This window comes from Cetorhinus maximus, chromosome 18, assembly GCF_964194155.1.
Source record: "Cetorhinus maximus chromosome 18, sCetMax3.hap1.1, whole genome shotgun sequence".
Classification (NCBI taxonomy): domain Eukaryota; kingdom Metazoa; phylum Chordata; class Chondrichthyes; order Lamniformes; family Cetorhinidae; genus Cetorhinus; species Cetorhinus maximus.
In genome coordinates this window covers 2,876,461-2,898,811 of record NC_135896.1, presented here as the reverse complement: position 1 = coordinate 2,898,811, position 22,351 = coordinate 2,876,461, and the positions used below count along the sequence as shown (strand labels likewise).

The following is a 22,351-nucleotide window of genomic DNA, read 5'->3' as shown; positions in this document are numbered from 1 at the left end:
ACAGAGGGAGGGAGGGAGAGAGACAGAGGGAGGGAGGGAGAGAGACAGAGGGAGGGAGGGAGAGAGACAGAGGGAGGGAGGGAGAGAGACAGAGGGAGGGAGGGAGAGAGACAGAGGGAGGGAGGGAGAGAGACAGAGGGAGGGAGGGAGAGAGACAGAGGGAGGGAGGGAGAGAGACAGAGGGAGGGAGGGAGAGAGACAGAGGGAGGGAGGGAGAGAGACAGAGGGAGGGAGGGAGAGAGACAGAGGGAGGGAGGGAGAGAGACAGAGGGAGGGAGGGAGAGAGACAGAGGGAGGGAGGGAGAGAGACAGAGGGAGGGAGGGAGAGAGACAGAGGGATGGAGGGAGAGAGACAGAGGGAGGGAGGGAGAGAGACAGAGGGAGGGAGGGAGAGAGACAGAGGGAGAGAGACCGAGGGAGGGAGGGAGAGAGACCGAGGGAGGGAGGGAGAGAGACAGAGGGAGGGAGGGAGAGAGACAGAGGGAGGGAGGGAGAGAGACAGAGGGAGGGAGGGAGAGAGACAGAGGGAGGGAGGGAGAGAGACAGAGGGAGGGAGGGAGAGAGACAGAGGGAGGGAGGGAGAGAGACAGAGGGAGGGAGGGAGAGAGACAGAGGGAGGGAGGGAGAGAGACAGAGGGAGGGAGGGAGAGAGGGAGGGAGGGAGAGAGGGAGGGAGACAGAGGGAGGGAGGGAGGGAGACAGAGGGAGGGAGAGAGAGACAGAGGGAGGGAGGGAGAGAGACAGAGGGAGGGAGGGAGAGAGACAGAGGGATGGAGGGAGAGAGACAGAGGGAGGGAGGGAGAGAGACAGAGGGAGGGAGGGAGAGAAACAGAGGGAGAGAGACAGAGGGAGGGAGGGAGAGAGACAGAGGGAGGGAGGGAGAGAGACAGAGGGAGGGAGGGAGAGAGACAGAGGGAGGGAGGGAGAGAGACAGAGGGAGGGAGGGAGAGAGACAGAGGGAGGGAGGGAGAGAGACAGAGGGAGGGAGGGAGAGAGACAGAGGGAGGGAGGGAGAGAGACAGAGGGAGGGAGGGAGAGAGACAGAGGGAGGGAGGGAGAGAGACAGAGGGAGGGAGGGAGAGAGACAGAGGGAGGGAGGGAGAGAGACAGAGGGAGGGAGGGAGAGAGGGAGGGAGACAGAGGGAGGGAGGGAGGGAGGGAGACAGAGGGAGGGAGGGAGACAGAGGGAGGGAGGGAGACAGAGGGAGGGAGGGAGAGAGGGAGGGAGGGAGGGAGGGAGGGAGACAGAGGGAGGGAGGGAGACAGAGAGGGAGGGAGGGAGGGAGGGAGAGAGGGAGGGAGGGAGGGAGGGAGGGAGGGAGAGAGACAGAGGGAGGGAGGGAGACAGAGGGAGGGAGGGAGAGAGGGAGGGAGGGAGGGAGACAGAGGGAGGGAGGGAGGGAGGGAGACAGAGGGAGGGAGGGAGACAGAGGGAGGGAGGGAGAGAGGGAGGGAGGGAGACAGAGGGAGGGAGGGAGACAGAGGGAGGGAGGGAGACAGAGGGAGGGAGGGAGACAGAGGGAGGGAGGGAGACAGAGGGAGGGAGGGAGAGAGGGAGGGAGGGAGACAGAGGGAGAGAGACAGAGGGAGGGAGGGAGAGAGACAGAGGGAGGGAGGGAGAGAGAGAGAGAGGGAGGGAGGGAGGGAGGGAGGGAGGGAGGGAGGGAGGGAGACAGAGGGAGGGACAGTGAGTAAACAGCCTTACTGGAAAGCAGCAGCATTTGGAAGTTTGCCTGGTGTAGATTGATTACTCTGCGCACAGGCTCATTTGATCTGTTGTGTAACAATGGTCTTGGTGTGAGGGGTGGACGGGAAGGGCAGTTACAGACTCCGACTGGGAAGCTCCAAGATCACAGCCTCTGTGCTGGGAGATTGGAACCAGGTTATTGCTCTGCAGTGAACAGAGACCTGCTGAATCAGCCAGTGTCCACTCGACAGAGCCGAGAGAGGCGGGTGGAGCGAGAGGCAGACAGATGGGGAGGTGAACCCTGCTGAAATCTAACTGGACTAATTCTCACTGTAACACTGGGAAATTCCAGTGACCCCACCCCCCTCACACACTCTCCAGACACAGCTCTCAATCCAGTGTCTCTGTGGGGAGACAGTCTTTACCTGACTTCCATGGAGTGATCAAAAACAACCAGCGTGGGTCTCAAAGCTCTTCCAGAGGGAGCTGCTTCCATCCCAGCCCTGCCTGGCTGTAAACTGTAAATTATTACTTATCCTTTTTAAATTGTCCTCAGGATCATGGCTGTCCTGACCGTTTATTACTAACTGATAGGGTGACACAGCACAGGAGGCCATTTGGCCCATCATGTCTACACTCTGAAAGAGCAATCCAATTCATCCCACTCCTTCTCCCACAGCCCTGCAAATATCCTCTTTCAGATCATAATTCACTGCATAAAACTGTCTCATCCATCCCTCTGCTTCCTCCTAATTATCTTCCATCTGGGTCCTCTGGTTACTGACCCTCCTGCCATTGGAAACAGATCCTATTCACTCTGTCAAAGCCCATTCGTAATTCTGAACAACTCTTATCAACTCTTCCCTGGACCTTCTCTGCCCCAAGCAGAACAATTCTGCTTTCTCTGGCTGTGCGCACCACACAAAGTGGACCACTGGACACAGATGGGCCTCCAAGTCTCACTCAGGGAGTATTCACGGACAATTTGTTCGACAGTGTAGCAAAGGCCACTCACTGACAGAGAAAAGAAATCAGTCCATTAGAGACAGAAAAAGGTGGATATCATTATAAAAAAAAAATTGCATTTCTCCAGCCCCATGTGCAAAACGCACATTCCCGATACAATGGAGAAAGCACCACCCGGATCGGTGTCTCACTCAACAACTGGCGGAGTAAACTTGCCAGGTCTGAAGGTTATAGTGTGGAACTAAAGGCACCAGTGTCAGTTCCTCCCAGTTAAATCAGTGATCGAATGTGTAGTAAAGCATCCCATTATATCCTGGTCTCACTTGGGCCTGGAGTTGCCGATGGTGACAATGGGTGCGAGTGCCCTGGGGTAAGGATGGCCATTGGCGTAGCTAAGCTCCTCCTGCGAAGCTGGGGGTGGGGGTGGGGGGAATCCTGCGTGATTGCCTCCAATGTCCGACATTTCCACTGAGTGTCCCCCCTCCCCCCGCGTCATTCTGCAGGCAGCGGGGGGAGGGAGGGGGTGGCGAGGGCTGTCTGGACACCCCAACAAGTGTTAGCACCCGGCTGTGGGGGGAGGGAAGGTGAGTAACTTGCAATGAAAAGAAGAGATTCAAGTGCTTGACATCCAGTGAAGTACTTGGCCCAACATCATCATGGGGGGTGGGTCAGGGTCAGGGTCAGGGGGTTATCTGTGGGTGGGGGTGGGTGTGTCAGGGTCAGGGTCACTCACACTTTCTTGGTGTGGCTGGTCAGATGGTGCATGGTCAGCTCCTTCTTCAGTTTGAACTTGTCTCCGCACAGGGTGCAGGCGTGAAGGTGAACATCTGTGTGACGCTCCAGCAGCTCACCATCCCCAAACACCTGGAAACACACCTCGCAGATGACCTCCCTGCCCGCCAGGTGAGACACCATGTGCCGCAGGTGGTCGTGCTTCCGGTAGCTGCCTTGGCCACATCGGGGGCAGACGTAGCGGGCGTCGCCCCGGTGCATGTCCAGGTGCAGCCGGAGCAGGCGCTCCCGCAGGAATTCCTTGCCGCAGATCTGACAGGCAAACTCCTTCTCCTTGGTGTGGGTGGTGAAGTGCTCCCTCAGGTGGCACCGCTGGTAGAAGGCCTTGCCGCAGAGGTTGCAGACGTGCTTCCTGCGGTCAGCTCTCTCGGTCGTGGCCTCCCGGGCCGGCTGGCCAAACATGCAGCGGGAAACGTGCTCGACCCACAGCTTCTCCTGGTCGAAGGTCCGGGCGCACTGCGGGCACTGGAAGCTGCGGCCAGCGTGCCGGTACATGTGCTCCTGGAGCTGGCACCGCTGTTTGAAGCTGCCCCCACACACCTGGCAGGTGAAGCGGCCCACTTCGTGGCCTGGGCCCTCAGGCGAGGGGTCTCCGGTGGGCACTGCGGCCGGGGAGGGGAGCAGCTCGCCCCCGGACTGCCAGGTGTAGAGGGTGTCGTGCACCCCCAGGCAACGCTCAGCGTGTTCCTGCAATCGACCCCCCTTCACCAGGATCCGCCCACACTTGCCACAGGCACACACGCTCTCCACGTGGTGCGCCACATAGTGAGCTGTGCGCTCGCTCTCGGGCAATGCCACCCCACACAGCTCGCAGGCTGGCCCCAGGGGACTGCCTCCTTCCCCCGGAGGCTCCATCTTCAAGGCGCCGTCCAGTGTGTCGTCCTCCTCCTCTTCCTCTTCCTCCTCCTCCTCCTCCTTCTCGTCCACTGTCCAACCAGAGTGACCCTTGACCTGCTCCACTGTCCGTTGGTGGCCGTTGCCCAGAGCTGCCCTCCTCTGGGTGGGGAAGTTGCTGTAGAGTTTTCCAGCTTCCTCAAAGGTCATTCCCTCTTCCTTCTCCTCGTCGGAGGGGAGCTCGCCATCGTCCACCACCTGGACCACGGTGATATCGCGCAGGTCGACAGCCGCTGTGTCCTCGGGCTCACTCTTAACCAGGTGGGTGTTGGTGGCAGAATCCCTGAGGTCCCCCTTGGAGTCGGTGTCATTCTCCGAGCTCTCCTCCGTTGGGACCTCCGAGGAGTCCGCCCTCCCCCCGGGGCCCTCCTCGCCAACCCTCTCGATCTTGTCGGAGCCGCTCTCCTCCCCGCCTCCGTCCGGCCGGGGTGGAGCGCGCCTGCTGTTGCAGGTCAGTGCGTGCTCGTTCAGGAGCTTCTCACAGCTGAAGACGAAGCCACAACAGTCGCAGGTGTAACGCTTGCCAAAGCGGTGGTGCAGCCTCCCCTTCAGGCCCGTCCGGCTCTGTTTGCGGGGAGGGCTGGAGGCCTGCTTCCTGGGCACCCGCTCCACACTGGAGGGCAGCAGTGGGAGAGGGGGCAGGGGGGGTGGAGGGACAGCACAGACCCTGCTGACCTCGGGACTCGGTTCCCTCCGGGTCCTCTTGGTCGCCTCCAGTGGGTCATCGTACATCCGGACCCCGAACATCATGGAGCCTTTGGGACGAGCAAAAGCCAACGGCGGTGACTGGACAGGCTTCCCATCGCTCTCCTGCAGCTCGTCCAAACTCTTGGGCACATAGTAAAGCTGCAGGAAGGTCATGGCCGATCGCAACTCCTCAAAGTCAGAGGGAACTCCCACCAGCCTCCCCAGGTACATGATCTGCAGGATGAGGTCAAAGCACTCTGCGCTGATGTTAACGTTGCTCAGACTGAGGTTCCCTGTTAGCTGCTGCTGGCTGATGAACATCATTCTGAAATAGGAGCTGCAGGCAGTCAGCACAGCCCTGTGGGCCCGGAAGTAAATGTCATTGATAATGATACAGCAATCGCACAGGAAGCCCCACTCCCTCTGGTTGTTCAACTGCTGGAGGACGTATTCACTATGGCTCAGCCTTGGCATCTTGGATCACTAGCCCCAACCAGGCTCCTGGAAGGAAACAGAAAGTTGGATCATTGCTGGAGATTAATCAGAGAATCACTGAATGGTAAAGCACAGGAGGAGCCCCAACCATTCTACACTGGCTCTTTGAAAGAGTCTCCCTCGCCACTCTTTACCCATTCCTCTGCAATATCTAACCGTCAAATACGCAATGTCCCTTTTAAAGGCCATGATTGAATCTGCACTCCAAGTTCCAAACCAGGGGCCTGCAACCTGCTGCTCCAGGACCACACCCAGTTCTTTAACATCTGGTCTGCAGTTCCCAACCTTTTCCAGTTGGATTGCAACAACATGAAAAAAGCCTTTAAAGTAAACGTGTGATGGAATTAAGGCGAAAAGACACCATTCCACAAATAAAAATGAATAGACTCAGGGACAGCCCAATCCCCTACTTTATAAAAAACTCACAAGTAGGATGTAAATGATTTAGAATTTAATGAACTTAACCTGACAACATAGGGCCTAAGGATTTGAATAGACATTGCAGAGTGCAGCAGACTGTACATTATTATTCTGTAAATTAAGGAGACCGGCATTTTGCGATGTATTGTTTTATGCTGAAAGGTTCAATCCTTTTATTATTTTATACTTTTATTTTAATGATAGTCTATAACTATGTTATGAATTAGGATCGCTTGTTTCATTTGTAGCTCCATAATTCAGCACCTGTCACCATGACGATTTTTCAATAAAACCAAGTATCTAAAGGATTATGTTGAGAAAAGCTGTGGTTTTATTGTGGGGCTGAAGATTAATCATTTCGCTGCATCTTACAGTTTCAAATGATTATTCTAAACAAAAAAGTAACAAGATTGTGCTCTAAATAAAGCTGTTGGAGCGGTAGAGTTACACCTTGGCTGTAAATAATACCCTCTGTTTAAGCAACAGGTTTTAGGATTGTGACTATTATCGATCCTAATACAGCAGGAGAGAGAACAATAAATTATTCGGTACGTGTCATTCATGAGAATCAACAACTGTCTTAATTTTACACAACTTAAGTTAAAGTTGGTTTTAAAGATGACGTTACTGACAATGATGACCACAAAACCACTGCCAATTGTTGTAAAAAAACCCATCTGGGTCACTAATGTCCTTTAGGGAAGGAAATCTGCCGTCCTTACCCGGTCTGACCTACAGGTGACTCCAGACCCACAGCAATGTGGCTGACCCTTAACTGCCCTCTGGCCAAGGGCAATAAGGGATGGGCATTAAAGGCTGGCCTATCCAGTGATGCCCAAATCCAATGAATGAATTTTTTAAAAAAATTCCTCAAACTCCACCATTTAATATATTTAAGGCTGAAATAGCCAGACTTTGGGCTCTTGGGGAAATCAAATTTATGGGGAGCAGGCAGGAAAATGGAGGTCAAGGTGACGATTAGTCGTGAACGTATTGGAACAGGCTCCAGGGGCTGAATGGTCAACTCCTGTTCCTATTTCTTATGTTCTTACATCTCATATCCCTTATTAGCTGCTTTCCTAACAATAACACCAAGTCCAGCGCTGGCCCTACGTCAGCGCTGGCCCTCCGACAGCGCCGCGCTCCCTCAGCGCTGGCCCTCCGACAGCGCCGCGCTCCCTCAGCGCTGGCCCTCCGACAGCGCCGCGCTCCCTCAGCGCTGGCCCTCCGACAGCGCCGCGCTCCCTCAGCGCTGGCCCTCCGACAGCGCCGCGCTCCCTCAGCGCTGGCCCTCCGACAGCGCCGCGCTCCCTCAGCGCTGGCCCTCCGACAGCGCCGCGCTCCCTCAGCGCTGGCCCTCCGACAGCGCCGCGCTCCCTCAGCGCTGGCCCTCCGACAGCGCCGCGCTCCCTCAGCGCTGGCCCTCCGACAGCGCCGCGCTCCCTCAGCGCTGGCCCTCCGACAGCGCCGCGCTCCCTCAGCGCTGGCCCTCCGACAGCGCCGCGCTCCCTCAGCGCTGGCCCTCCGACAGCGCCGCGCTCCCTCAGCGCTGGCCCTCCGACAGCGCCGCGCTCCCTCAGCGCTGGCCCTCCGACAGCGCCGCGCTCCCTCAGCGCTGGCCCTCCGACAGCGCCGCGCTCCCTCAGCGCTGGCCCTCCGACAGCGCCGCGCTCCCTCAGCGCTGGCCCTCCGACAGCGCCGCGCTCCCTCAGCGCTGGCCCTCCGACAGCGCCGCGCTCCCTCAGCGCTGGCCCTCCGACAGCGCCGCGCTCCCTCAGCGCTGGCCCTCCGACAGCGCCGCGCTCCCTCAGCGCTGGCCCTCCGACAGTCCCGATTTTCCCCTCATAAACCCAGAGTGAGCTGCACTCTTATTGCTTCGTTTCTCCTCCACAACAAGCTAGTGTTCAGCTCACTGTCCTCCCCGCCTCTATCTCCCAGCTACTCACGGGATGTGGGGGTCACTGGCTGGGCCAGCATTTATTGCCCATCCCTAATTGCCCCTGAGAAGGTGGTGGTGAGCTGCCTTCTTGAACCGCTGCAGTCCATGTGGTGTAGGTACACCCACAGTGCTGTTAGGGAGGGAGTTCCAGGATTTTGACCCAGTGACAGTGAAGGAACGGCGATATATTTCCAAGTCAGGATGGTGAGAGGCTTGGAGGGGAACTTCCAGGTGGTGGTGTTCCCATCTATCTGCTGCCCTTGTCCTTCTAGATGGTAGTGGTCGTGGGTTTGGAAGGTGCTGTCGAAGGAGCCTTGGTGAATTTCTGCAGCGCATCTTGTAGATGGTACACACTGCTGCTACTTTGCGTCGGTGGTGGAGGGAGTGAATGTTTGTGGATCGGGTGTCAATCAAGTGGGCTGCTTTGTCCTGGATGGTGTCAAACTTCTCAAATGTTGTAGGAGCTGCACTCATCCAAGCAAGTGGAGAGTATTCCATCACACTCCTGACGTGTGCCTTGTAAATATAGCAAATAAAAGGAGGATGTAGGCCTGGATCAAGAGTCCAACGAAAAAAATAACAGCGATATTAATATACACAATCGACAGTCACAAGAGGAAAAGGATTTTTGCAGTCATTGCAGGGAACAGGAAACATCTTCCAATGTTTTCATCTTTGTACATCTGGTTAAACCCTGCATAAAAGGCAACACTGTTGATGCTGTGCCTTTATAAGGAACTTCAATCAATACTGGCTTCAAACCCCCCACTTCCCACAGCCATTGGGAAAGGGAATCTTGCCAAAGGACTGGTGGGCAGCTGGTGTGATTCCTATTTTTAAAAAGGGAGATAGAACAACTCCAGGGAACTGTCGACCAGTGGTAGGAATAACAAAAGACTCCTTACTCAAAAGGGCAACAGAAAAACATCCAGAAACTGAAAAGAAAATCACCGTGGAAGATCAGCTTGAGCAACTTAACCAAACACTTTGAAATAGTAACAGATAGGGTAGATAAGAGTAATGTGGTAGAAGTAATATATTTAGATTTCCAAAAAGCCTTCAATAAAGGGACCGCATGGTAGACTCTCTGACTAAACCCTGAAGGTCTGGAGTAAGGGGACTAGTAGCAGAATGGGCAGCAAGGTGGATACAGAACAGAAAACAGAGAGATGGGGGTTACAGGTAGTTACTCAGGCTGCACATTTTAGGAAGTGGTGTTCCACAAGGATCGGTGTTGGGATCACTGTTGTTCACCATTTACATAAACAATTTGGGACTCGGGAATCAGGTGTATCATTTCAAAGCTTGCAAGAGGACACCAAATTGTTGGGTGTGGTTCATACACAGAAGACAAAATACAGGGAGACAGTAGCAGTGATTATGTAACTGGACTAGTGACCCGGAGGCACAGGGGGACATGGGTTCAAGGCTCATGGCTGAATTTAAATTCAATTCATAAAATCCGAAATTGAAAGCTGTTGGTGACCATGGCGACCATAAAACTATCATTAAAAATCCATCTGGTTCACTAATGCCCCTTTTGGGGAAGGGAATCTGCCATCCTCCATGTGACTCCAGACCCACAAGAATGCGCTTGACTCTAAACTGCCACTGAAATGGCCTAAAACAATCCTAATCAGCGCGGGGGCAATTAGGGATGGGCAACAGATACTGGTCTGGCCAGTGATGCTCACATCCCGTGAAAGTATAAAGAGAAAATAGCGCAGGAGAAAGGGGATAGAAACAGTGAATTTCCCTGCACACAAGGAAGCCATTCAGCCCATTGTGCCTCTGCTGGCTCTTTAAAAGGGTTACTGATTAGCCCCTCCCTCCCCTGCACTCTCTCCATAGCCTTCCACAGGTTTTCTTTTTCAAGTTTTTGAAACTTCCTGTTGAGTCCGGTTTCCAGCACCTTTTAGGTCAGTGAATTCTAGATCATACCAAGTCACTGGGTAAATAAAAATAGTTTGTAGTTTCTTCTCTGAATTTTTTTGCCAATTATCTCACGGAATGGCTCTAACACAGAAGCCCTTTAAGACCTTGCTCTCTGAGCCAGCGCTCTGCAATAGCAACTTGGCTACTCTCACTCCCCTCACCTTTTCCACTTAGCCCTGCAAATTATTTATCTTCAGATAACTATCCGATTCTCTTTTAAAAGCCAGGGTTGAATCTGCCTCCACCACATTTCAGAAGCACATTCCAGATCCTAAACACCCACACTCTTCATCTTTGGTTCCTTTGGTTAATCATCTTAAATCAGCTCAGCTGTACGGTGAGTGGGGTGGGGCATGGGGAAGATTGGGAAAGCAATAGAGGCTGAAGGTTCAATAGTTAAGAGGAACAGACAGGCGTTTCTGCAGCTTCTGAGGTGCATCCAGTTTAAGAAATGTGTGTCTTTAATATAAAGGTTCTCGGTAATGCAAGAAAATACCTTAATAGGATTTTCTAAAAAGCATTGATTCTCTCCCACTCTAGAAAAAAGGATTTCTAAACTCTTTGACCTCTCAACAGTCTTAATTCAGGCTTCCATGTTGACACTGCGAAGCTGTTAGGATAGTGCCGTGTGCACCTCCTTATCTATGCAAATGTACAGAAAGAGCCAGGATATGACAACAAGGCTGACCTGGTGCAGGGTGACCCACAAGTGGGGCGGTAACCACCCTGATGCTTTGAGTACCTGTGTCCATGGGTCAGAACAGTTTCAACAGGTGATTGACACTGGGTAAGCTACCAGCCCCCAGAAAAAGGGTGTATTAACAAGTGCGCAGGCATAGGGGCCATGTCCTGGTGAGGTCGTATACTGGGGCTGTCTCGGTGAGAGGTGCTGGTGAGGTTACAGTACTCGCCGGTAGCTGCCTTCTTCAGAATGGATGAGGAGGATGAGATCAACATACTCTGTGCCAACTGTTTGCCTGCCCTCCAAGATCAGTAAACTTCTCAACTGTTACGGGTCATATCCTTTTTTCCTAATTAATGTACCATATCCAAATTGTTTCTTAATAAACCATTTTAGAATTAATCATGACTAGTCGTCTGCCTATTTAGGTATCTGTGGGCCCGAAACCCATTTTTTAAAAAATTCATTCACGAGATGTGGGCTTCGCTGGCTGGGCCAGTGTTTATTGCCCATCCCTAGTTGCCCTTGAGAAGGTGGTGGTGAGCTGCCTTCTTGAACCGCTGCAGTCCGTGGTGGTGTAGGTACACCCACAGTGCTGTTAGGGAGGGAGTTCCAGGATTTTGACCCAGCGACAGTGAAGGAACGGTGATATATTTCCAAGTCAGGATAGTGAGTGACTTGGAGGGGAACTTCCAGGTGGTGGTGTTCACATGTATCTGCTTCCCCATGTCCTTTAGATGGTAGTGGTCATGGGTTTGGCAGGTGCTGCCTAAGGAGCCTTGGTGAATTCCTGCAGTGCATCGTGTATATGGTACACACGGTGTATCGGTGGTAAAGGGAGCGAATGTTTGTGGATGTGGTGCCAATCAAGTGGCTGCTTTGTCCTAGACGGTATCAAATTTCGAGTGTTGTGGGAGCTGCACTCATCCAGGCAAGTGGGGAGTATTCCATCACACTCCTGACTTGTGCCTTGTAGATGGTGGACAGGCTTTGGGGAGTCAGGAGGTGAGTTACTCGCCGGAGGATTCTCAGCCTTTGACCTGCTCTTGTAGCCACAGTATTTATTTGGCTAGTCCAGTTCAGTTTCTGGTCAATGATAACCCCCAGGATGTTGATAGTGGGGGATTCAGTGATGGTAATGCCATTGAATGTCAAAGGACGATGGTTGGATTCTCTCTTGTTGGAGATGGTCATTGCCTGACATTTGTGTGGCGTGAATGTTACTTGCCACTTATCAGCCCAAGCCTGGATATTGTCCAGGTCTTGCTACATTTGGACATGGACTGCTTCAGTATCTGAGGAGTTCTGAATGGTGCTGAACATTGTGCAATCATCAGCGAACATCCCCACTTCTGACCTTATGATGGAAGGAAGGTCATTGATGAAGCAGCTGAAGATGGTTGGGCCTACGACACTACCCTGAGGAACTCCTGCAGTGATGTCCTGGAGCTGAGATGACTGACCCCCAACAACCACAACCATCTTCCTTTCCGCTAGGTATGACTCCAACCAGTGGAGAGTTTTCCCTGATTCCCATTGACTTTAGTTTTGCAGGGGCTCCTTGATGCCACACTCGGTCAAATGCTGCCTTGATGTCAAGGGCAGTCACTCTTACCTCACCTCGGGAGCTCAGCTTTTTTGTCCATGTTTGAACCAAGGCTGTAATGATGTCAGGAGCTGAGTGGCCCTGGTGGAACCCAAACTGGGCGTTCAGTGAGCAGGTTATTGCTAAACAAATGCCGCTTGATAACACTGTTGATTTCCCCTCCCATTACTTCACTGATAATGGAGAGTAGACTGATGGGACGGTAATTGGCCGGGTTGGATTTGTCCTGCTTTTTGTGTACAGGACATACCTGGACAATATTCCACATAGCCGGGTAGATGCCAGTGTTGTAGCTGTACTGGAACAGCTTGGCTAGGGGCACGGCAAGTTCTGGAGCACAAGTTTTCAGTACTATTGCTGGAATATTGTCAGGGCCCGTAGCCTTTGCAGTATCCAGTGCCTTCAGCCGTTTCTTGATAACGCGTGGAGTGAATTGAATTGGCTGAAGACTGGCATCTGTGATGCTGGGGCCCTCCGGAGGAGGCTGAGATGCATCATCCACTCGGCACTTCTGGCTGAAGATTGTAGCTTCAGCCTTATCTTTTGCACTGAATTCCTGGGCCCCCCATCATTGAGGTTGGGATTATTTGTGGAGCCTCCTCCTCCAGTGAGTTGTTTAATTGTCCACCACCATTCACGCCTGGATGTGGCAGGACTGCAGAGCTTAGATCTGATCCGTTGGCTGTGGGATTGCTTAGCTCTGTCAAGCAGCAAATGATAATGCTGTTTGGCATGCAAATAGTCCTGCGTTATAGCTTCACCAGTTTGACACCTTATTTTTTAGGTATGTCTGGTGCTGCTCCTGGCATGCCCTCCTGCACTCTTCACTGAACCAGGGTTGATCTCCTGGCTTGATGGTAATGGTAGAGTGGGGGATATGCTGGGCCATGAGGTTACAGATTGTGTTCGAGGACAATTCTGCTGCTGCTGATGGCCCACAGCACCTCATGGATGCCCAGTCTTACACCAGGATGATGCCTCTCTGATGCCAGGGTCAAGGATGTCACTCAGTGGGTGCAGAACACCTTGAGGGGCGGTGAACAACCAGCAGTGCTGGTCAACATCAATACAATGACATAGGTAGAAAGAGGGATGTGGTCCTGCAGTCAGAATTTAGGGAAATTGGTAGGAAATTAGCAAACAGGACCTCAAACATAGTAATCGCCAGATTACTCCCAGTACCACACACACGAGTGTTGAAATAGCAAGATACAGTAGATGAATGTGGTGTAGGAGGGAGGTTTTACATTCCTGGGACATTGCAACCGGTTCTGGGGAAGATGCGATATGTACAGGCCAGATGGGTTGCACCTAAACAGAGCCAGGAGCAATTTCCTTGTGCAGCATTTTGCTAGTGCTATTGGGGAGGGTTTAAACTAACTTGGCAGGTATGTGTGGGAACCAGGAGGTAATATTACTAAAAATGCAAAAGACTTGGGAGGGACAGATAACACTAGAGTCAGAATTAGTAAGGTATTAGGTTGGCTTAGAGTGAGAACAATGTATTAATGTCTAATTTAGGGTTAGCGTGGATGTAGGTGAATGGGCAGAGAGTGTGGTAACTAAGGCTGGTGAGTTGCAGATGCAGATTGCCATGTGGAAATATAATGTTGTGACAACGAGAGAGATCTGGCTCAAAAAGAGTAGGACTAGATATTAAATATTCGTGGATACAAAGTGATCAGGAATGATAGGAAGAGGGTGGCAGTATTGATTAAAGAGAATCTTACAGTGCTGGAGAGGGTGTCCTAGAGGGGTCAAAGACAGAATGCAATTGATTAACGCTAAAAAAATGTAAAGTATAAGTACAGACCTGGATATACTGTATAGGCCACCGGCTAGTGGGAAAGATGTAGAAGAACAAAATTGTTAAAAAATTACGAAGAGAGGCAAGAATTATAGGGTAGTTATAACGGGGGACTTTAAGACAGAGATAGATAGGTTCTTGATTGGTAAGGGGATCAAAGGTTATGGGGAGAAGGCGGGAGAATGGGGTTGAGAAACTTATCAGCCATGATTGAATGGCGGAGCAGACTCGATGGGCCGAATGGCCTAATTTCTGCTCCTTTGTCTTATGGTCTTATGGACTTCTTTTATCCAACTATAGACTTCGGTAGGGAAAAGGGAAGAGAGGGGCAAAAGATCCTAGACCGTGTTCAGGAAACTTTTCTGCAGCAATATGTTTCCAGTCCAATGAGGGAGGAAGCACTGCCAGACCTGGTTCTTGGGAATGAGGTGGGCCAAGTGGATCAAGTGTCAGTCGGAGAACGTTTAGGGGACAGTGATCATTGTATCAGAAGGTTTAGGTTCTGGAAAAGGAGCAATTCAGGGTAATCAATAATTGGGGCGCCATGAGGGGCTGTATAGGCAGAAACTGTTCCTGTCGGTGAAAGGATCAAGAACCAGGTGGCACAGATTTACAGTGAATGGCAGAATTAGCAGCACAGGAGAAATTTTTTTGTTTTTACACAGTGAGGGGCAAGGATCTGAAACGCACTGACTGGGAGTGTGGTGGAAGCAGATTCACCCGTGGTTTTCAAAAGAGAATTGGATGATTATCTGAACAGATAAAATTTGCTAGGCTACAGGGAAAAGATGGGGAGAATGGCACTGGGGGAGTGGGACCAGGTGAATTGCTCTTTCAGAGGACCAACACAGACGCGAATGGGCCGAATGGTCTACTTCTGTGCTGTAACCATTCTGTGATTCTCAATCCTTCCACCAATGGGAACACTTTCTCCCCTATCTAATCTGTCCAGACCCCTCATGGTTTTGAATACTGTTATCAAATCCCCTCTCAACCTTCTCTTCACCAAGGAGAACAGTCCCAACTTCTCCAATCCATGTAACTGAATTACCTCATCCCTGGAACCATTCGCATGAATCTTTTCTGCATCATCTCACATCCTCCATGTGTGGTGCCCTGAATTGGACACAATAATGCAGTTGAGGTTGAATCAGTATTTTATAAATCATGGGGAATAACAGCGCCTCCTCTCCTGAAGGCACCGACTCAAAAGGTCCTATCGATAGTGATCAGCTGGCTGAATTCCCACTGCCCTATCCCAAAATCTCAAGGTCCCTAAACCACACCCCAGGTGAAAGCAACTAACTCAACGCAGACGGAATACTTTTGAGTGTTTGCTGCATTACTCAACAGCCCTGCATTATACAGTGGGATAGACGGTGGCAATAGTGGTAATGTCACTGGACCAGTAATCCAGTGGCCCAGGCTAATACTCTGGGGACATGGGTTCAAAACCCACCACAGCAGCTGGTGAAATTTAAATTCAATTAATTAAAAAAATTTAAGCTAACTAACCTCAGTAATGGTGACCATGAAACTATCATCGATTGTCACAAAAACCCACCTGGTTCACTAATTTAGGGAGGGGAATCTGCCATCTTTACCCGGTCTGGCCTACATGTGACTCCAGGCCCACAGCAATGTGGTTGACTCTGAAATGGCCCAGCAAGACACCCAGTTCAAGGGATGGGCAACGGATGCTGACCACCTCCCATGAATAAATAATACCTCTGCTCCAGTTCCTCTTCTTGCCCTGAGGGTCAACAGCAATGTGCACGTATGTGCTTTTCATGTCGGAAAACGGCCAATGGTCATTGTCAGGAACATTATCAGACCACATATAAGGAGACATTAGAGCAAGGTTGGTCTATAAGGAAGGCAGAGGTTTATGGAGAGAATTCCAGAGTTTAGGGTCCAGGCAGCTAAAGACACACCCACCAATGGTAGAGAAATTCAAGAGGAGCGCAGATATTTCAGAGGGTTGTGAGGCTGGAGGAGATTTACAGAGATAGGGAAGGGTGAGGCCAGGGAAGGGTTTGAAACAAGGATAAGAATTCAAGAAACCTCAATGTATTGCTTAACCAAGCACCAATGTAAGTCAGCAAGCAGAAGATGTTTGGGTAAGTGCACTTGGTGCGAGGCGGAGGAGTTTTGGTCTCTCTGTCTTTGCACAGTAAGCCATATTGTGCAGGGATGGGGGGAGGGGGGGTGGGGGGGAAATAAGAGCATGTGGGAGGCTGCGTGTTATTTGCAGATATTTTTCAAAGAAGGTGTCCAAGATATCTCCACTGTCCCCCCCATTCAAAAATGAAACTCATTTTAACAACACACTCAAAGCCTCAGCAATCACCATGGTCACAGGCAACAGAGTTCAACATTGCTCAATGGAGTGTCACTGGGTTAAACATTCCCCACCCACACCAACCTTTGCTAGGGCAGTGGAATAAAACTCTAATCAGCAAGCTGAGGGAGAGGGAGGGCGGCCAAGGGAACTCTACTGAAATAAATGTCCTGCCAACCCTGCAGAACTGTTCTGGAGAATTCAGGGATTAAAGACTAATCTCACAGACGCTGCTAGGTGCCCAGAAATGAACAAAATATTCCAGCTGAGACCGAACTAGTGATTTGTAAAGGTTTAACATCAGTTCCTTGTTTTGTACTCAGTGTCTCTGATCTTTCATTGTCTGCCCTACTCCCTCCTGAATCAGATATTCACCTCACAGAACATGGAAATCAGACGGTATCAAACCCAACACCTGGGGCAGTAACAACTGGAGCGACTCTGTCATCTCCCAAATACTCCCTAATTTACAAGGTTCCTCCAAACACAGGAGTAGGAGATGAACCCTGTAGTGCAGACACACAATATCCTTGCTTTATATGAGACACCATCCAGGACAAAGCAGTCCCGCTTGATCAGCATCCCACCAACTTCAACATTCACTGCATCCACCACCGACGCACAGTAGCAGCAGTGTGTGTACCATCTACAAGATGCACTGCAGGAACTCACCAAGGCTCCTTAGACATCACCTTCCAAACCCACAATCTCTACCATCTAGAAGGACAAGGGCAGCAGACACATGGGAACACCACCCCCTGCAAGTTCCCCTCCAAGCCACTCACTATCCTGACTTGGAAATATATCGGCCGTTCCTTCACTGTCGCTGGGTCAAAATCCTGGAACTCCCTCCCTAACAGCGCTGTGGGTGTACCTACACCACATGGACTGCAGCGGTTTGCCACCACCTTCTCAAGGGCAATTAGAGATGGGCAATAAATGCTGGTTTTGCTAGTGACACTTGAAAATTAAATAAAGATCACTAAGTCCTTGCTCAGTCAGGTGTTTCCCACCAGGTGTCTCTGACTAACATTACCACCAGCAGTGAGGTTGCTTGTCATCTTGCAGCCTCAGTATGGACAGACCGAGACTGCAGTCCATCCCAGACAGACCCTCAATAAACTTTCGGCATTCCTGGATAACGGAACAGATCCCCTTCCACCCACATTAAGGATAAACCAACGAGCCCAATGCCTAAGTAACCACGAGCTATCTAAACTACCCGAGCACGGGTCCAGATTCTAACTGCAACCAAACTTGCTCCACCCAAGGATGTTCCAAAAGTGCTGGGCGATTTTTCCACAACCTTTCCTCACTTTCTTCCTTCCTTCCCCCATCTCAAGTTGAAGATAAGAATAAATATTTCAGCCAAACCCAACATTTTCTACAAGACCACAGCTGATGGAGGGAACCCCAGAACAGAACCAACACTTACAAGTTTCCTCTCGCTGTTTCGGTACAATAGTGAATTTACTGAAATGTCCAAAGTGGAGATTCTCCCAACAGAAAATCTGCTCGATTCTTTCTTTAAATGAAGTATTTTTATATAGGCAGTCACCCCTGAGGTCTGAGCATCGCTGGCAAGGGCTATTCCTGGGTGACCCCGGGAAGGTGCTGGTGGGTAATTTTACAATTCTGTTTGCAAATCCCTGCATGACCTCAGCAGTCCCGATCACTAACCTCCAACAGGCCCTCAGCCCTCTGAGATCTCCATGTCCCTCCACTTCTGGCCTCTTGAAGAGCGATTAAAATCGGGGCTTTATCATTGGCGGCCGTGCCTTCAGCTGCCTGGGCCCCAAGCTCCGGTATTCCCTCCCTCACTTTCTTCCTTTATGCTCTTTAAACCCTACCTCTTTGACCAAGCATTTGGACACCTGACCTAATATCTCCTATGTGGCTTAGTATTAAATAGTGTCTGATAACTGCTCCGATGGAGCACTTGGAATGTTTTATTGCGTTAGTAGTGCTATATAAATGCAAGGTGCTGATGTAACTGAGCACCTTTTAAGAATTAACCATGATGTCTCAAACCAGACATACAGGACCAGACCGGGTAAGGGTGGCAGGATTCCTTCCCTAAAGGACATTAGTGAACAAATTGAATATTTACAACAATCCAATAACATCAACACTTCTACTGAGATTGTATGTAACGCCCCAGTGCCAGGGTCCGCGCCAAAAACACCCCAGCGCCAGCGCCAAAAACACCCCAGCGCCAGCGCCAAAAACACCCCAGCACCAGCGCCAGCGCCAAAAACACCCCAGCGCCAGCGCCAAAAACACCCCAGCGCCAGCGCCAAAAACACCCCAGCGCCAAAAACACCCCAGCGCCAAAAACACCCCAGCGCCAAATCACCCCAGTGCCAGCGCCAAATCACCCCAGTGCCAGCGCCAAATCACCCCAGTGCCAGCGCCAAATCACCCCAGTGCCAGCGCCACATCACCCCAGTGCCAGCGCCACATCACCCCAGTGCCAGCGCCACATCACCCCAGTGCCAGCGCCACATCACCCCAGTGCCAGCGCCACATCACCCCAGTGCCAGCGCCAGCGCCACATCACCCCAGTGCCAGCGCCACATCACCCCAGTGCCAGCGCCACATCACCCCAGTGCCAGCGCCAGCGCCACATCACCCCAGTGCCAGCGCCACATCACCCCAGTGCCAGCGCCAGCGCCACATCACCCCAGTGCCAGCGCCACATCACCCCAGTGCCAGCGCCACATCACCCCAGTGCCAGCGCCACATCACCCCAGTGCCAGCGCCACATCACCCCAGTGCCAGCGCCACATCACCCCAGTGCCAGCGCCACATCACCCCAGTGCCAGCGCCACATCACCCCAGTGCCAGCGCCACATCACCCCAGTGCCAGCGCCAGCGCCACATCACCCCAGTGCCAGCGCCAGCGCCACATCACCCCAGTGCCAGCGCCAGCGCCACATCACCCCAGTGCCAGCGCCAGCGCCACATCACCCCAGTGCCAGCGCCACATCACCCCAGTGCCAGCGCCACATCACCCCAGTGCCAGCGCCACATCACCCCAGTGCCAGCGCCACATCACCCCAGTGCCAGCGCCACATCACCCCAGTGCCAGCGCCACATCACCCCAGTGCCAGCGCCACATCACCCCAGTGCCAGCGCCACATCACCCCAGTGCCAGCGCCACATCACCCCAGTGCCAGCGCCACATCACCCCAGCGCCAGCGCCACATCACCCCAGCGCCAGCGCCACATCACCCCAGCGCCAGCGCCACATCACCCCAGCGCCAGCGCCACATCACCCCAGCGCCAGCGCCACATCACCCCAGTGCCAGCGCCAGCGCCACATCACCCCAGTGCCAGCGCCAGCGCCACATCACCCCAGTGCCAGCGCCAGCGCCACATCACCCCAGTGCCAGCACCAGCGCCACATCACCCCAGCGCCAGCGCCACATCACCCCAGCGCCAGCGCCACATCACCCCAGCGCCAGCGCCACATCACCCCAGCGCCAGCGCCACATCACCCCAGCGCCAGCGCCACATCACCCCAGCGCCAGCGCCACATCACCCCAGCGCCAGCGCCACATCACCCCAGCGCCAGATCACCCCAGCGCCAGCGCCACATCACCCCAGCGCCACATCACCCCAGCGCCAAATCACCCCAGCGCCAAATCACCCCAGCGCCAGCGCCAAATCACCCCAGCGCCAGCGCCAAATCACCCCAGCGCCAGCGCCAAATCACCCCAGCGCCAGCGCCAAATCACCCCAGCGCCAGCGCCAAATCACCCCAGCGCCAGCGCCAAATCACCCCAGCGCCAGCGCCAAATCACCCCAGCGCCAGCGCCAAATCACCCCAGCGCCAGCGCCAAATCACCCCAGCGCCAGCGCCAAATCACCCCAGCGCCAGCGCCAAATCACCCCAGCGCCAAATCACCCCAGCGCCAAATCACCCCAGCGCCAGCGCCAAATCACCCCAGCCCCAGCGCCAAATCACCCCAGCCCCAGCGCCAAATCATCCCAGCCCCAGCGCCAAATCATCCCAGCCCCAGCGCCAAATCGCCCCAGCGCCAACGCCAAAACACCCCAGCGCCAGCACCAAAACACCCCAGTGCCAGTGCCAGAACACCCCAGTGCCAGTGCCAGTGCCAAAACACCCCAGTGCCAGAGCCGCCTGTAAATCGCCCCAGACCCCGGGCTCGGTTGCATTTCTCTCCCCCGGTTGCAATGCTCTAGTCCCCGGGGCTCGGTTGCATTTCTCTCCCCCGGTTGCAATGCTCTAGTCCCCAGGGCTCGGTTGCATTTCTCTCCCCTGGTTGCAATGCTCTAGTCCCCGGGGCTCGGTTGCATTTCTCTCCCCCGGTTGCAATGCTCCAGACCCCGGGGCTCGGTTGCACTTCTCTCCCCTGGTTGCAATGCTCTAGTCCCCGGGGCTCGGTTGCATTTCTCTGCCCCGGTTGCAATGCTCTAGTCCCCGGGGCTCGGTTGCACTTCTCTCCCGTGGTTGCAATGCTCTAGTCCCCGGGGTTCGGTTGCATTTCTCTCCCCCGGTTGCAATGCTCTAGTCCCCGGGGTTCGGTTGCATTTCTCTGCCCCGGTTGCAATGCTCTAGTCCCCGGGGTTCGGTTGCATTTCTCTCCCCCGGTTGCAATGCTCCAGACCCCGGGGCTCGGTTGCATTTCTCTCCCCTGGTTGCAATGCTCTAGTCCCCGGGGTTCGGTTGCATTTCTCTCCCCCGGTTGCAATGCTCTAGTCCCCGGGGTTCGGTTGCATTTCTCTCCCCCGGTTGCAATGCTCTAGTCCCCGGGCTCGGTTGCATTTCTCTCCCCCGGTTGCAATGCTCTAGTCCCCGGGCTCGGTTGCATTTCTCTCCCCCGGTTGCAATGCTCTAGTCCCCGGGGCTCGGTTGCATTTCCCTGTCCCGGTTGCAATGCTCTAGTCCCCGGGGCTCGGTTGCATTTCTCTGCCCCGGTTGCAATGCTCTAGTCCCCGGGGCTCGGTTGCATTTCTCTGCCCCGGTTGCAATGCTCTAGTCCCCGGGGCTCGGTTGCATTTCTCTGCCCCGGTTGCATTGCTCTAGTCCCCGGGGCTCGGTTGCATTTCTCTCCCCCGGTTGCATTGCCCCAGTCCCGCTTACAGCTCTTACCCTGACTCGGTGTGGATGCCCCTCCTGCTCCCTGTCGGTTGTACCGGCCTTTGCTGGTCACTGGAAGCCGGTGCCTGGTGCCCTTTCCCCGGTGCAATCTGCAGCCTTTACTCAGTGTAAGGGCCTCAATCAAACACATCACAGGAAATGAGCTACTGCCTCTCCTCCTTAAAGGGGAAACGTCCTGAACCAACTCGATCCCCAGCCCAGAGGTTGCTGCTTCCTCCCAAACCAACCCTCCCAGGATCAGACAGCACAGAAAGAGGCCATTCGGCCCATTGCCCCTGTGCCAACTCCCTTTGTTGGAGCCATCCATTCAGTCACTCCCTTGCTACTTTCCTGTAGCCCTGCAAACTTTTCCCTTTGAGTGTTCATCTAATTTCCCTTTCGATACCTACCACCGAATCCACACTGCCCTTCCCACATTGTCCTCGCTCTTTTGCAATTTAAAATGGTTATGGCAATACCGTTGCTCTTGGGACCAGTTGAGGTGAGGCCAATACTGTCTTTTACTGTCTTTTTCCCCTGTCCTGCAGACACCGAAAGGGTTTTGACAGTGTAAATAATGAGAAACCCGGGGATTTAACATCATTTGCCAGATGAAGCAGAGTTAGGATGAGGAGCAAGTTGTGATCTGGATTGCGCTGCCTGGAAAGCGCAGTGGAAGTAGATTCAATAATAACTTTCAAAATAATCTGAAGGGGAGACGTTTTTTTTTCTTTATTCTTTCATGGGGACGTGAGTGTCACTGGCAAGTCCAGCGTTTGTTGCCCATCCCTAATTGCCCTTGAACTGAGTGGCTTGTTAGGCCATTGAGTCAACCGCATTGCTGTGGGTCGAGGGCCACATGTAGACCAGACCAGGTAAGGACAGGAGATTTCCTTCCCTAAAGTGAACCAGATAGATTTTTACAACAATCAATGATAGTTTTACAAGCTAGTCACTATTACTGAGACTAGCTTTATATTCCAGATTTATTAA

General features: G+C 53.0%; 1 protein-coding gene across 1 annotated transcript; it reads right to left on the bottom strand.

The window, feature by feature from the left end:
• Positions 1 to 3,381: 3,381 nt before the first annotated feature.
• zbtb1 (zinc finger and BTB domain containing 1) lies at positions 3,382 to 21,453 on the bottom strand. Its single transcript, XM_078561955.1, has 2 exons — positions 21,371 to 21,453; positions 3,382 to 5,527 (listed from the first exon to the last, which is right to left on the bottom strand). The coding sequence occupies exon 2, from the start codon at positions 5,498 to 5,500 to the stop codon at positions 3,383 to 3,385; it is 2,118 nt and encodes a 705-aa protein (XP_078418081.1). The 5' UTR covers positions 5,501 to 5,527; positions 21,371 to 21,453; the 3' UTR covers position 3,382.
• Between the last annotated feature and the right edge of the window lie 898 nt (positions 21,454 to 22,351).

Excerpts from the sequence above, each read along its gene's own strand:
- zbtb1 (XM_078561955.1), bottom strand. The coding sequence starts at position 5,500 with ATGCCAAGGCTGAGCCATAGTGAATACGTCCTCCAGCAGTTGAACAAC.